The sequence below is a fragment of the Triturus cristatus genome, chromosome 1_2, assembly GCF_964204655.1.
Source record: "Triturus cristatus chromosome 1_2, aTriCri1.1, whole genome shotgun sequence".
In the NCBI taxonomy this organism is placed as follows: domain Eukaryota; kingdom Metazoa; phylum Chordata; class Amphibia; order Caudata; family Salamandridae; genus Triturus; species Triturus cristatus.
Genome location: NC_140580.1, coordinates 784,810,834 through 784,826,468, shown reverse-complemented (window position 1 = coordinate 784,826,468; position 15,635 = coordinate 784,810,834). Strand labels below are relative to the sequence as shown.

The window sequence follows — 15,635 nt, the reverse complement described above, 5'->3', positions numbered from 1 at the left end:
AACAAAGCAGCTAATACTACACATTAGACAACAGAGCCTATACATAACCACAGAAAAGTCATTGTGAAAAAGGAAGTATACCTCAATGTCTTTGCTCCTGGCAACCTCTTCAAAGTTCTCCTGCTGTTCCAAAGTTTTGTCAACTTTATCATCTGTCATGCAAAAACAGCGCAGGCGGGCTTCCACTGGGTCATTCATTTTGGCAAACACAACAAACTTGGCCATGTACGGAACACAGATTAACTCTCTGTACAGCTGTGTGGCAAGGCTGACTGTCTCTGGGATTTGGTGGCAGTCTCCCAGCCAAAACCTGTGTTAAGAAGAAACAGATAAAAGGAAAAGGGTTTTATTTTTTTAAACAGAAACAATTTCCTTAATAATAAAAAAGGTTCCTATTTAAGCAGAGTGGTCTATCAGTAGCCACGATATTGTATTTCATTGGATGTTACATTTCCATAAAGCAGTGAAGAATTGGAAGGCAAAATGTTTAGCTGTGATGACAAAATAAAACTTACATATAGGGCCTCCAAAGCATTAGCAGTTGACTAAATTTAGCAAGCTCGACACAAAAGTAATTTTTTCTATTCTGGTAATGTGTTTCTTATTTTTTTTTAAAGCCATTTCATAGCAGAAAACAATAATAATAATAATGACCACATCATACCTATGCTGGTCTATCTCTGGTGATTGCCCACTGAAGCCAAAGATGTATACAAGACTGCTTGCATCACCCATGAAGCAACACTCACACCCACTCCACGTTACCTGGTGAAAAAACTCAAGCTTTCAGGAGGCTCTAGACCATTGTAAAATGCCAGAGCTTTGTGGCTAAAACCCCTGACTTTACTTTTAAAAAGGAACGACTCCTGGCTCAATCCTTCTTGGGTAGAACAACCAGAATTGGTAACTCGCTGCCTACAAACCTACGGCCTACCACCTTGCTGGCAACCTCCAAAATGGAACTGAAAATCTTACTCCTTTAACAACAGCTTAGCTAAAGGATGGGGCTGGGGGAAGAGATGAATCAAGTAGGTTACCCTCCTTTATGCGGACCCAACGGCATGAGTAAAGATGGGCTCCATAGTTTCCGCTACATATGGAGTAGTTAGGGTGACCAGGCAGGGATGCCCATTGTCCCCTCTGATCTTCGCCCTGGCTACTGAACCTTTGGCAAAACTATTCCGACAGGGCAGAGGTAGCAATATAACAATAGAAGGCCATGAACATCTTATCTTGCTTTATGCTGATGATATCCTTCTTTATTTCTCAAACAGATCAGTGGGTGTACAGGGCGCAACTCAGCTCCTAGAAGGCTTCGGGTGGTATAGGGCCTGAGGGTTAACCGATCTAAGACGTGCATGTTCCCTTGCATGCGTGGGGGGGAAGGCATTTCAGTTCCCTGAATGCATGTCGCCTCTTGGAGGTCTTTGCGGCTGTCACTTATGGAGCGTGTATCGTGTCTCCAAGATGGTGATGCTCCCTCGTTTGTTATACTTCTTTACTAACCTGCCACTTTAGATTATTATTATTATAAATATTATTATTATAGACATTTATAGAGCGCATGGCTACCCAGGGGCATCCCAGCGCTAAAATGCAGGGTGACTTCGAGAGGAGTTAAGGGAACAGAAAGGTCTTTAGATGCTTGCAAAAGGTCAGATAATTCGGTTCAAGGGGAATCCAGAGGGGTAGGCGATTCCATAATTTAGCAGCATTATACGCGAAGCGGCGCCCTCCGCTTCGTGATTTCCGTTTTTAGGGACTGCTACCAACAGCTTGTTATCTGATCTTAAACACCTAAGGGAGCGATAAGGCTGAATGATGGATCTAATGATCGGTGGGCCATTGCCTGAGAATGCTTTGTGTATAATACACATAGCCTTGAATTGGATTCTTTCTTGAATTGGTAGCCAATGGAGCGATGTGAGCGCAGATTTGGCTGAAGTGCGTTTGGAAGTATTTGTAAGCAGACATGCAGCGCAATTTTGCACAATCTGCAACTTTTTGATGGTGGTAAGTGGGCTTCCCAGGTATAGAGCATTTGCCTAGTCCAGGCGAGACAAAATCAATGCCTGGAACAGCACTCTTCTAGCAGAAAAAGGAAGCAAGGGGAGGATCTTTCTTAGCCTTCTTAAGATCCCATAACAGCAGGCTGCCACCTTGCGTGCTTGCTCCTTAAAATCAAGATTGTGATCCAACCAAACCAAGACTCTTAATTTGGTCTTTGGCGGAAGGTGGAGGGCCCAAACAGCTAGGCCAGAAAGAGTCTATTCTCAGTGCTGTATGATTACCCAGGAGCATCAGCTCTGTCTTAGCTCCATTAAGTTTCAAACACAAGCTATCTATCCAGCTAGAAACCTTTCCCAGGCATGAAGCCAAACCTGAGCCTGAATTGTCCAATTGATTAAGCGACACCACCAACTGAGTATCATCAGCATAGGTGATGATCTGGATACCAAAAGGTGTCACTATTTCCGCCGAGGGACTCAAATAAACGTTAAATAGAGTGGGGCTCAGGGACGAGCCCTGAGGCACCCCACGCCTAAGAGGCATTGGCTTGGAGATAAATTCCTCTTCAAAGACTACAAAGGATCGGTCCTCTAAAAAGGATTGTAGCCACTTTAATGCTGAGCCGACAACTCCAACATTCCTGAGTCTTTGAATTAGCAGATTCCCGTGGCATGAGTCAAACAACGTGATGCCCTTCTATGCGACTTGATTTGGGATGGCGCCTGCCATTGGGTGTCTTTGGAGGTCTTGAGGCACCCTCCAGTTGCCAGAAGATTGGTAGACCCAGACTTCGAACTGTATTATTTGCCTGTTCCATTGCAGTGGATGGCTAGATGGCTTGATAATACCCACAATCATAAATTGGATCTCTTAGGTCTGGCCCCTATCGGGGACTCCTGTTGGCCCACCTGCTTTGCCCAGAGATAGCCATCCCCCAGCACAGTACACTGACACAAGTGGCTTTGCATTGCTGGTGTCGTCACCATGTCCGAACCTGGAGGGCCCCCCATATGCCCCAGCTCTACCACTGGTGGGCCTTCCGCATGGAGACCCTGTGGCCTGTTTCACTGCAGCCAAACTCTCTGAATGGACAGGGACAGGCCTTGAGATGACGGGAAATTGTTTCTTGAAGGGAGTCCAAATTCCAATGGAGGACTTCTCTAAAACCCACGGCCTGTGTGGTCAGTTCCTGACTTACACAGTAGAACACCAGACGGTATGAGCCCCTACTTCACACAGTGCTTCCAATTCTCTCTGTGGGCTCCACACAACACCTTGTGGCATGGGTCTATAAAGCGCTGAATGAAATGGGGAGGAGAGGGCTCACTGCAGATGGAGAGATAGATGAGAGTGGTCATGAAGCGTAATGAGTGGCCCGAGGGCAAGGCCTACCTCACTCTGAGTGCTATGACTGGCTAACACACTGCACACTGCTGTTGCTGCTTTCTCTCTCCAGCCCCAGACATAGACCATGCGTCATGAATAGTTTGGTCGCCACTACTCGATGGCAACTCATGTTACACACCCTGGGGCTGTGCCACCCCTTCTCACCCCCCACAACTAGAGACATAGTTACTACCTGTTTTAAAGGTTACCTAGCTTATTCCGTTATGATTTATCCCAGTTTCCCTTACCCCAATTGACCCACACTTAAAGTCAAATGCGAACCACAAGACAATACGATACTGAGAGCATATGAGAAACCACACTCCACTCATTGGGCATGAGATAGGTGGAGGGCATGCACACACTGGTTCCAGCTGGGACCCTAGGAATTGAGACCTATAGATACGACCAATCAGCGCACTGAACCCATGTTGGAGACTTTAGTGACTTCCGTAAAAAGAATCCTGCTTTTGTAATGTCCATAAGCAATCATCGGTAAATTAAAAGGCGTGGACAGCCAAATGTTGATTTTTCTGTAAATGGCTACGTTCAAATGTCCAAATGAGAATAAGCATATCTTTATAGAAAAAACAACAGCTTAGCTAAGACATTACAGCAAATACCCTCCATTGAGAACATGTTCACCCACTTCTTGGCCCAGAACTACGCTACCTTATCTTCATCAGACATATACAACTTTTTCACTGCTGTATATACCTATTGTACACCTTGTTTCCTTTTTTACCATTTTGTAATTCTAGAGCTTATATAATTATATTTGTTAATTCTTGAATCCTTTGTAACTAGCTATCGATCTAATGACAGATCTACTATAATTCACTCTGGCCCCTTTAGGTAATTTAGAGCTATACAAAAATGCATAAATAAATTAAATAAATATGTTGGGGCAGGCGGAGAAGTTTCCTTGCTTTGAGCGTAAAAAAGTAACTGCATACATGTGGCAGGAGATGGGCATTAATTGTATCCAAAATATTCTCTTGAGACAGATTCCCTGGAGTTTGATTTGTGCTACAGGGTCACAACAAGCTCCAGAGGCCTCCCTGCAACTGTCCAGCTGGCCTGATGTAACTGGACCTGCATGGATTTGCAATTGGACCTGCCTGAGCCCTGCTGGTCTCTGCTAGAGTGAGTCCCTAAACCCTAAGAGGTGCCCCCCCCAGGTCCTGGACCCTTGGCTGGCATCACAGTGCAATCCTGAAGTTTTGGGCTCCTGCAAATGCGAACTGGGCCGTTCGAGTTGAGATCTTGCCACTGGCCACAATCACTAATGCGAAACTTCAGTGAATCAGACTCTTTGCGATACAGCAGCTGTCAGCTACAACCAACAACGCTTGATCAACACTTAGCGCTACAGAAATGATTGCCAGCGGTGACTGCAAATGCAAAGCTCCAGAGACAAGTGTTGGGACGCCAATCAGAATCTTTGCACTACAGCGATGACTGTTCGCGATGCAAGGTCTGCTCTTTGTTCTACAGTGATAACCAACCATGTTGCTTTCCTCACAATCTCCTCCAACGCGAACTGGACTCTTCGTGCCAGACTTAGAGAAGGTTACTTTTTCAGCAGGACTAACCTAGTCACTGTATCCAGTCCTCCCTCCTTCGCGTTTGGCCTGAACTTGTGACTTTCCCTCAGTCTGTAATGACCATATGACTGCAAGCTTAAGATCAAGAAAACCAAGCACCGCTTGCTCTGCTAGTGTCCATTGCTACATCCCAAAATGAAGAACCGAGGCATTCAAATATGAAAATCAAATGCAGTGAGAACCGAAACTATGCCCAAAAATAAGCAACACAAAATACCACAGACAGTGGATCTCACAAAGTCACTCAGAACCCACTCAAGGTATTCACTGCTGAGAAATGGTAATAGCTCATGTTTCACAAATATGGCGACCTCATATATCTACTCCTTCAAAACAAAATTGTGCCCAATGTAAGTCACAAGCATTTCTGCCACAGGCAATTTAAAATACATGCACAGATCAAAATCATACAGCTATTTCAGTAAAAGAACTTTGCAAGGACGTAACACAATTTTGACAAAGTCAGCATAATATTTTCTTACCTTGCTGAGACATTTGTAGTGAAGGAAACACAATCATTTGAAAACGTCAATGGGGTTGTTCCTGTAATGTCTTCCCACTGAGCAGGCGATGTTCCCCCTGAAAAGAAAGTACACTTAATGTGGATACAATATTATTAATCAGCGTTTCTTTCTTACTCGGTAAAAGTTTAAAATTATGAAATAACGAATCAATAGTATGACAGCAAACCCCCCAGAGTCTGATCCAGTAACCAGCCTGGGTATGAACTGCACTTACACAGAAAAATACTGAACTGGAAAATGTAAACATTCCTGTTGGTGAAAGAAGCTCAGTAAACCAAAAATATACAAAAGATGATAAAAGTAAAAAAAAAAAACATTCGAATACAAATACGCAGTTAAAATAGTATTAGACCGAAACATAAAAGCAGACATTTGATAAAACAAGTGAACACTAAACAAAGTTTGAATGGCATATGGTGCATTAATTAATTGAAGTACGACCTCAACAAGTGAAATGAAAACAAAGCTTTTTAAATACTGGTAGGTATTTTATTTTTGCAGCAGTGATCACTTGGTTTGTCATACCCCAAAATTCAACGCCTTGGCACCTTTAAAACCCAGAACTTTACCACCAGGGTTTCTGACAAGGTACAAAGCAAATGTATATCGTGGGCAGTAGCGGCTGCCTCTGGAAGGGGGTGGTGAGGATGAAAAAAAATGAAAAACAAAACTTACCTTCTCCTTGATTGCCACTGCAGCCACCACCCATCTCTCCTCCATCCTCGCCAGCACCAGAAGCACCCAGGCTCCCGGACTCTTCCAGCCAATCATGACGCTGCATGAGCAGCGTTGTGATTGGTCTGAGTGGCCTGTTTGGCCGCTCAGGCAGGGAATGTGAGTTAGGGCATTTTCTCCACTGGCTGTGCAACACAGCCCAGAGCAGAACAAGCCAAGTGCACATGACTGTTTGACCGGCCCCAAGGGTCTACCAAGCAGTCATGCAAACATAGGGATGGAGTGCAAACCACATTAGTGGAGCTGCCACTGATCGTGGGGCCATAATTAGCTTGTTTTTGTGTCCTCAAGGCTTTTGCTCTCTGAGCACGGTTTATTTATGAACGAGATGGGAAAAAACATGTACAAAAATTTCAATAGGTAAACCTTAATGGGGGGTTTACAGACTGCATGGATCATTGTACTGCCTAGTGTCGTGCTTCGTACAATCTCCATAGCTAATATGCACTTACCCAGAAGGGATTTGCTCACGCTGAAACTTGAAGTACTGTGTCAAAGGCCACCATGAAGATTTCCGGCAGTCTTATGTCTACTCAATAATAATAATATTAAAAGAGTGACCCTGAGTCCCGTAAAAGGGTCACAAAGAAAAGGACCTATTTGTTCAGAGATCAGATTATGCCGGTAGGGAAAAGAAACTTATCCATCATTCCTCTATTGCTTATGATCTGGTTCCACCAAGACTAGTCACTCCACTCCGCATGGCCCCCGTGTGCACAGATTCTGCTGCCTTCTTGGCCTCTCTTGCTGCCGCCTCTCCTTAAGGCCCCTGCTCTCCAGGCTTGCCCTCGCTCTCCCGCTCCGTCTTCTCGCTCTTTCCACCCCCCCTTCCGCCCCCCGCCGCTGCTCTCCTGCGGCACCGCCCCCTCCTCTTGACACCCGCTCTCCATTCGCCGCCCCGCTCCCGCCTCCCAGCTGCTCCTCCCTCCCACTTCGCCATATATGGCGGGGACTGCGCGTACGCGCAGCGGGCGCGCCGATTGCACGCCGAAGATGCGCCAAAGGCAAGCCCGTCCACGCCCGGACCGCGCCCAGCGCCAGAACCCCTGGACCCCGCCGGAGCCAGCCAACCCGACAGAGATACGACGCCGCCACCCTCCACGCACTCAACACCGGCCGACAGCCAGCCTGCTACCAAGCCAACCCGAAACGCACCCACGGAGCATTCACCTGCCACGCCTGCAACTTCACCTGCACCCGATCTTTCACCGCACCCACCAAGCCAGGCTCCAGCAACGACCACCTCAAGTGCATCTTGCTCAACACCCGCTCCATCCACAGGCACGCCGTCAAACTCTGGAACCTTCTCGACACAACATCACCAGACGTCGCCTTCCTCACAGAAACATGGATGAACGCCTCCTCAGCTCCCGACATCGCCATAGCCATCCCGGATGGCTACAAGGTTGCCCGGAAGGACCGCGTCAACCAAGCCGGAGGAGGCATCGCCATCGTCCACAGAAACACCATCCAAATCACGACCAACTCCGACGACACCCTCACCGCCGCCGAACACCTTCACTTCCAGATACACACCGACCCCAAGACCACCCTCAGAGGCACCCTCGTCTACAGACCCCCGGGTCCACGCACACAATTCAGCGAAGCCATCGCAGACTTCGTCAGCCCGCACGCCCTCACCTCCTCAGACTACATCCTCCTAGGAGACCTCAACTTCCACCTGAAGAACAACAATGACAGCAACACCGCCACCCTGCTGGACAACCTCGCCAACCTCGGACTCAAGCAACTGGTGAACACCCACCCCCCCCCCCCCACATCGCCGGCCACACGCTTGACCCCATCTTCTCCTCCAGCAAGCACATCTCCTTCAGCCACTCCACCGGACTGCACTGGACAGACCACAGCTGCGTCCACTTCAACTTCAGGAGAACCACGACCCACAACCACCCTCAACAGGTTCCCCGCAGAAGCTGGAGCAAGATCACCGCAGACCAGCTCACCACCTCCCTCAGCCAGAACCCCCCCACCAACACGACGGACCCCAACGAAGCAGCCCGCAACCTAACACAGTGGCTCACCAACAGCGCCGATGACATCGCACCACTGAAGAACCCCCCAGCAGACACGGCAGCAAGAAAGCTTCCTGTTTCACCAACAACCTCAAAAACTCCAAGAAAACCTGCCGCACCCTCGAGAAAGCCTGGCGCCACGACCAGACTACAGAAAACATGACAGCCCTCAAGAACGCCACCCGCAAACACCACCAACAGGACCACATTCAAAGAACGACTGGACAACAACACCCACAACAGCAAGGAACTCTTCAGCATCGTCAAAGAGCTCTCCAGCCCCAGCGCCTGCAACAACGACATCACACCCTCGCAGGACCTATGCGACTCACTCGCTTCGTTCTTTCACTGCAAGATTGCCGACATACACAACAGTTTCGGCGCACAGACCGCACACCCTACCACCGATCCGGCGCCCCCCACCACCACCCTCCGCACCTGGACGACGGTCAGCACTGAAGATACCACCCACACGATGAACACCCTCCACTCCGGCTCCCCAACCGACCCCTGCCCACACCACATCTTCAACAAAGCCGACTCCATCATCGCACCCCAACTCCGGAACATCATCAACAGCTCCTTCGCATTCACCACCTTCCCAGAGAGCTGGAAACACGCCGAGCTCAGCGCCCTCCTGAAGAAACCCACCGCGGACCCCACGGACCTCAAGAACTTCCGCCCCATCTCGCTCCTCCCCTTTCCGGCCAAAGTCATCGAGAAGATCGTCAACAAACAACTCTCCGCCTTCCTCGAGACCAACGGATCCCTCGAACCCTCGCAGTCCCGCTTCCGAGCAAACCACAGCACCGAGACCGCCCTCATCGCAGCCACCGACATCAGGTCCCTGCTCGACAACGGGGAAACAGCTGCCCTCATCCTCCTCGACCTCTCGGCAGCCTTAGACACCGTATGCCACCGCACCCTGATACAGCGCCTCAGCAACATTCGCAGGAGCCAGAGAGTCCGCCTTCCCCCGTTCCGGTCCGTGGCCACCGAAGTCATCTGCGGCGTCCCGCAAGGATCCTCGCTCAGCCCCACCCTCTTCAACGTCTACATGAGCCCCCTCGCAGCCATCGCACGCCAACACAACCTCAACATCATCTCCTACGCCGACGACACCCAGCTGATCCTCTCCCTCACCAACGACCCCGCCACAGCCAGAGCCAACCTCCAGGAAGGAATGAAAGACGTCGCGGAATGGATGAAGCTCAGCCGGCTGAAACTGAACTCAGATAAGACGGAAGTCCTCATCCTGGGAACATCCCCCTCCGCCTGGGACAACTCCTGGTGGCTCCCTGCCCTGGGCTCCGCTCCAAAGCCAACGGACCATGCTCGCAACCTGGGCTTCATCCTGGACTCCTCCCTCACGATGACCAAGCAAGTCAACGCCGTCTCGTCATCCTGCTTCAACACCCTGCGCATGCTCCGAAAGATCTTCCGGTGGATCCCCACCGACACCAGGAAGACGGTCACCCAGGCCCTCGTCACCAGCCGACTGGACTACGGAAACACCCTCTATGCTGGAACCACAGCCAAAATACAGAAAAGACTCCAGCGCATACAGAACGCTTCTGCACGACTTATCCTGGACACCCCCCACTTCAGCCACATCTCTCCCCAGCTGAGAGACCTGCACTGGCTCCCCATCAGCAAGAGGATCATGTTCAGACTCCTCACCCACGCACACAAGGCTCTCCATGACATGGGACCCACATACCTCAACAACCGCCTCACATTCTACACACCCACCCGCCACCTCCGCTCCGCCAGCCTCGCCCTCGCCACCGTCCCGCGCATCCACAAGACCACCGCCGGAGGAAGATCCTTCTCCTACCTGGTGGCCAAGACATGGAACTCCCTCCCCACCCACCTACGACTGACCCAGAACCATCTCTCCTTCAGGAAACAGCTCAAGACCTGGCTCTTCGAGCAGTAGCGGATACCCCTCCCCCAAGCGCCTTGAGACCCTACGGGTGAGTAGCGCGCTTTACAAATTCATTGATTGATTGATTGATTGATTGAGGGGAAGGTTTTCATTATCTCTCTCGCATAAATAATGTGCAGCATAGATTCATTCTACAGCGTTTTAGAATTAACATGATTCCGTTACTCCTTGGATACTCTCAACAAAGATTGGCAGATCTCTCAACCTGCCCCTGCAATAACCACGCCGTGCAGTCAGACCTCCACATTGTACTATTCTTTAAAAACTATTCAGTGGAAAGAAAAACATTTATACTCCCAATTCTGAGGTACCACAAATTCAGACAGTGTCGGGTGGCTATGTATTATTTAAAGGCCCTATTGGATCCATTTGTATGCTTTTGTGCTGCTTCATTTTTGTGGGCCTGTTTTAGAAAGAGGAAAATGGTGGGACGACCACTTGGCAGTAATAACTAATTTTAACTTTTAAGTGATTTAAATGATTTTATATGAATTTACCCGGATCATAGTAATCTGTTTAATTCCTATTTTAACTCTGTATATATGTTTATATAATGGTGCCGAAATTTTAAGATGATCTGTGCTTTTATGGTCTGTTTTTATAAAGATCGAATAAAGCTGTGTGAACTGAGTGCTTTTAATTAGCACTTCAGGACGCGCTTCTGCAGTTTCTAAACAATGTACAGAGCAGGTGTTACTAGTATGCAATATAATAATGCCAATGTATTACTATGGAAAGAGCGGAGCCTAAGATGGCATTTATTGAATTCAAGCTTGTGGCCTGCATCTTGTAACATTGGTAAGTATTTAACAAAGTCATCTTGCTTGCTTTAAATAATTCCAATGTGGGTCCAGAGTATGCATATTAAAGATGTGTATATTCGATGTACACACACACACAATGTTCACAAATTAAATTCCTAATCTCATAAATGCATTGTTTACAGAAATAAATATTTTTTTAGGTCTTGCCTACCAGCCAGCATAAGAGGTCTGATGGTAAAACGACCTATTGTCGGCTTACAATGGGCTTAAAGCCCACATATTTACTACTATTGGCTGGCTGTATTGTCATTCTCATTTGCTTGCTTTTTATTCATCAGCTTGTTTGGGCTTTATTTCCTCTTCTTGTGTTTGTTCTAGCCCTGGAGCCTGGCCTCATTGTGTCCTTCCAGTGCTTACTTTTCGGAGGCTACTTTCTCTTATTTTGGCTGAGCGCAATCATGAAAGTGAATGTGTTTACAGGGTGTCTTCCTCAGGTACTTCACATCTCCTAATCCGTGGCGCTCTGTGTTGCTGTTTTTTGCCCTTGTCCTTCTCTCCTGTACCAATGAGTTGTGCTTGCACCATGTGCTTCTAGCCCAACCTGCTTTCTCTAGTGTGCTTTTCTCACACCTCCACATTAGTCTCTCTAGCCCGAATGCTTCTCTACCCTACTGCGCTCCATGCTCCTCTCTCTCACCTGTGAAGCTTTCCTCCACTTTTTGTTTAACTTAACATTTAGCATGCATTTTCACATAAACTCACATAGCAGAACAATATCAAGAACAGTGTGCAGGCATGGCAAATGAGGGCATCATCAAAACTGAAATGTATTCATTGAATCACAAAATAATATATACAGAGCAAGTCTGGTATGGTGGAACCCACTGTGTGCACTGCGTAGGCCTAGTCATTCAGGGGTTTCGAAAACAGGACCAATCAAACCCCCACACACTTAAATAGCCACGCACTCTGCAGTCAGGCCCGCCAGGGTCCCCCCGGCCAGATCCACCCCAGGTCTAGCGACCACAGCATAGAGGTGTGGCCGGTGCCATCGGGGACCCCCAGAAGGTTGGTCCTCCATCAATACCCTGCCTTGAAAGTCCAGTCTAGGGCAAGCCAACAGCACTGTATCCCACTCCAGCAGGGTTGGGTTGCTATGCACCCCTTATCCTCCTTCCACCGTAGCGCCTCTCTCTCAAAGTCCGCCCACTTAATCACTTCCCTTCACCACCTGTACGATCGGGACCTCCAGACGACTTCCTGCTCATCAACTGGGCAATGATGAGTGCCAGATCTGTGAACTTATCGGTAACCTTGTGAGCAGCACTGCATCTCTGAAGACCTAGCAAACATAATTGTGGGGTGCTTTCAAAGGACCGTAGCGTGGAACATTTCCAGACCATTTGGTTGAAGTCTGCGCCCTCTTCCCCTCAGCAGTGGCATGCTGACGAGGTTCCGGGGAATCTATTTAAACCTTGCATTACTGGAAATCTTGGGGGTGCAAGCCAAGGTCTTCCTCCAAGCAGTATCATCGAAGAACGTCCCCAGATCCGTCATCCATTGCGGATGCAGCGGGGACAGATCAGTCTTCAGAAGGGCCCTATAAAGAAGTATAAGCGCCCTCGGCTTAACCGTTATAATGAAGAGGTAACGGAGGCACTCATGTTCCAGAGGCCCAGCGGACTCCGAAACCCACCAACCATGCTCGCTGGAAAATCATATGACTCTTGCAAATCTGCAAAGAGGTGATTTTGCCTCCTGTGAACAGCTCTCCCAACATAGTAAACCCCACCTCAATCTATGTGCGTAGGTCTCCCCAGTATCCTGGGGTTGGCTAATTCTGTGCAGTCAGCAAGGGGAGCTCAGAGGTATAAGGGACTCTTGTGCGCGTCGTTTGCAGTGCCCTAGCCCAGACGCACCTGTCCTAATCAGTATATTTGCACCTGTACCTATCGATGTAGGGTTGGTTTCAACAAAATACTTGTTAAAAGTCCCTGGGAGGACAGGCCATACACTCCATAGCCCAAGGCGCCTCAAAGGTAAGATCGCCACTAGGCCACCCAGCGTAGTCAATAAAGTTCAATGTCTCAAGCAGTCATTTCCTCTTCACCCACCGGGAGGTGTAGCTTCGGCAGAGCAACTCAATGTCTAGAGGAGCCCAAATACAGGGTTAGAAGAAACCCATCCAATTCCCTGAAAAATCCCCCTGAGAGTTATGTTAAGGCAGGAAAGAAGTAGAGAAAGCGCGGTAGGATCATCATCTTCAAGACTGCAATCTGACCGCTTATAGAAAGAGAAAGGTGCTACAGAATGCAACCAAGCATCGCAAAGCAGAGACTTTCCTACTATAATTAACCTTAAAGTGCTCTTCGGCTGACCAATATATATATATTGCAACACACTAAGTAAGGAATAGTAGTCCATTCCCACTGCATCTCCAGTGCGATCTGCACGGTCCGCGGCAGAGTGCAGTAGGTAGGCACAAGATTTACGCCAACTGACCTGATATTCCCCCAAATGTAGTCAGGGTTGCAAGTAACCCCCGCCAGGTCACATGCCTCGCAGCGCATATATAGGAGCATACAAACCGCATATATAACAAGATATATAGGCTATTCGCCGCCATCTGAAGTCCCCGATAATGCCTCCCCTACCGTACAGTTAAAGCAAAAGGCTCCAAAGCCAGGGAAAATATCAGTGGGGAAAGCAGGAAGCCCTGCCTGGTACCCCACTTGTCCAGATAGGAATCTGACATTACCAACTCTGTTCTGGCCTTCGCAATCGGGTTAGTATATAACAGCCATGTCCATTTAACAAATCGAAGCCCAAAACCCATTCTGATTATGGGGGTGTAAAGGAATTCCCAGCGCCTTCCTAATGTCCACGGACAGCATTAGTGATTCTTGCGAGAAACGCTCACGCATGTCCAAGACATAAATAAGTTGGTGTATATTAGGTAGGGTGCTACAAGTGGGGACAAACCCTGTCTGATCACGATGTATAGATTTACCAACTTGAGGAAAGATCCTAATCATCCACATCTTGCTCGGAATTTTGTAATACGCTTTGAGCATTGAAAGGGGGCAGTAGGAGTCGACCTTTCCAGGGTCCTTGTCTTTCTTAGGCAGCAACGTAATCATGGTTTCTTGCAATGAAGACGAGAGCAGGCCCTGTACCTGGGTAGAGAAGTTGGCTTCACGGCTAGGGCGGTCGACCTTGAATCTGTGGAACCGGGTTCGAGCCTCGGCAATGACGCTGAACATCCTGCGATTCTGCGCAAATCACTTAATCTCCCCCTGCCTAACAAAACAAGCATTTTCAATGCAATAGGTCTCACATTTGCGAGTGTTTAAGCTAATGGCATTGTAAATGACAATGCCTCTTATTTAAGTGTTTTTAAAAGGCACACATATATAAAAGGCATTGTTATTTTTAACGCAGAGAGCTCAAAGACTCATAAATGCGAGAGCACTTTAATGTTGGCCGGCGTGCAGTGTGTCAAAGGCCTACGTCAGACCCTTAAGTTCAAGTAATACATGTTCTTTATTTAAAATAAATTAGTGTGTTTATGCAAGGCTGTAATAGTGATAATACATGAAATCGAAAGTGCAGAAATATGTTGACATAGTAATTGTTTGGTTCCATAAATTTAATAGCATGTGTGAGTGAGAACAGTTTACCAAGGTATGTAAAATTGATGTGCGCTAAGGTTTTTATTTGTCACGGTAAAGTAATTTGGGCTGCAGCACGTGTTCACAAGGAAATGCATAAAAAAGATGCAACTGGTTTTAAAAAAAGCAAAATGAGCGTAAAATATGAAGTTAAGGTGAAGGTTTATTGAAAATTAATGCTTTGTTTATGATAACACAAAAAGCACAGAGAATATTAAAGAAAGGGTAACAAGCTATTTTTATATACATTTTTTATAAGTTTATGTTTTTGCCCTTGTGGTCCTTTATCCGACACACACCCATAATGTATAAGAAGTAAAGGGTAAACGTTTTACAGCGCATCCATTTAATAACCACATAAATGATGACGGAAACAGACATAGCACTTTAAGTTCTAAAGTGATGGTAGAGTAGGAGAATATAAGAAAGGTACATACAGCTGTAAAGGGGACTGAGACAGTATAGGTGTCTGTACCAAGAGTTGATTACAGTGTCTCAGTTAAACTATCCTGTGAGAAAAAAGGCTTTCCGGTCCGAGGTGAAGGAAGCCAGAGAGGCAGTAGTGCGTAGGTTTTGGAGCTAGTGAATTCCAGCTTCTAGCAGCATTCATGAGAAGTAGTGTGCCATTAGTTGTTTCTTTTTAAAGGCTACGGGTTCAAGGGGCATTGCTTCGGTGTTTCGCGATGGTGAGATAGCTAAGTGTGTTCTGCACTTGTTGCAAAGATATATGTTTGTAGCCCGCTAGGCATGATTTTTAAGTAAAGCAGGGCTAACTCAATCCTTTGTGCGGCCTGATGTTGGTAAATGAGCATCACAGACAGCTTTGCTACTTCTCAACGCACATTAACAAGAGGCAAGAAACAAAACAATTCCTATTCTATGCTACGTAAATAGTCATTATGCGTGAGTCTGGCACCCAGCCCTACATACACACCATCTAGTGCCCAGACTGCATAT

At 47.6% G+C, this 15,635-nt stretch overlaps 1 protein-coding gene across 32 annotated transcripts in view; it reads right to left on the bottom strand.

Moving 5' to 3' along the window:
• Window positions 1-15,635, bottom strand: part of ANK3 (ankyrin 3) — a 1,906,984-nt gene that overhangs the window by 233,632 nt on the left and 1,657,717 nt on the right. For all 32 annotated transcript variants that reach the window (XM_085608804.1, XM_085608807.1, XM_085608799.1 and 29 more), the window contains 2 exons: window positions 5,486-5,582; window positions 82-310 (listed from right to left, as the gene is read on the bottom strand). In XM_085608804.1, coding sequence (XP_085464930.1) covers window positions 82-310; window positions 5,486-5,582 — 326 coding nt within the window. The remainder of the gene's footprint in view (window positions 1-81; window positions 311-5,485; window positions 5,583-15,635) is intronic.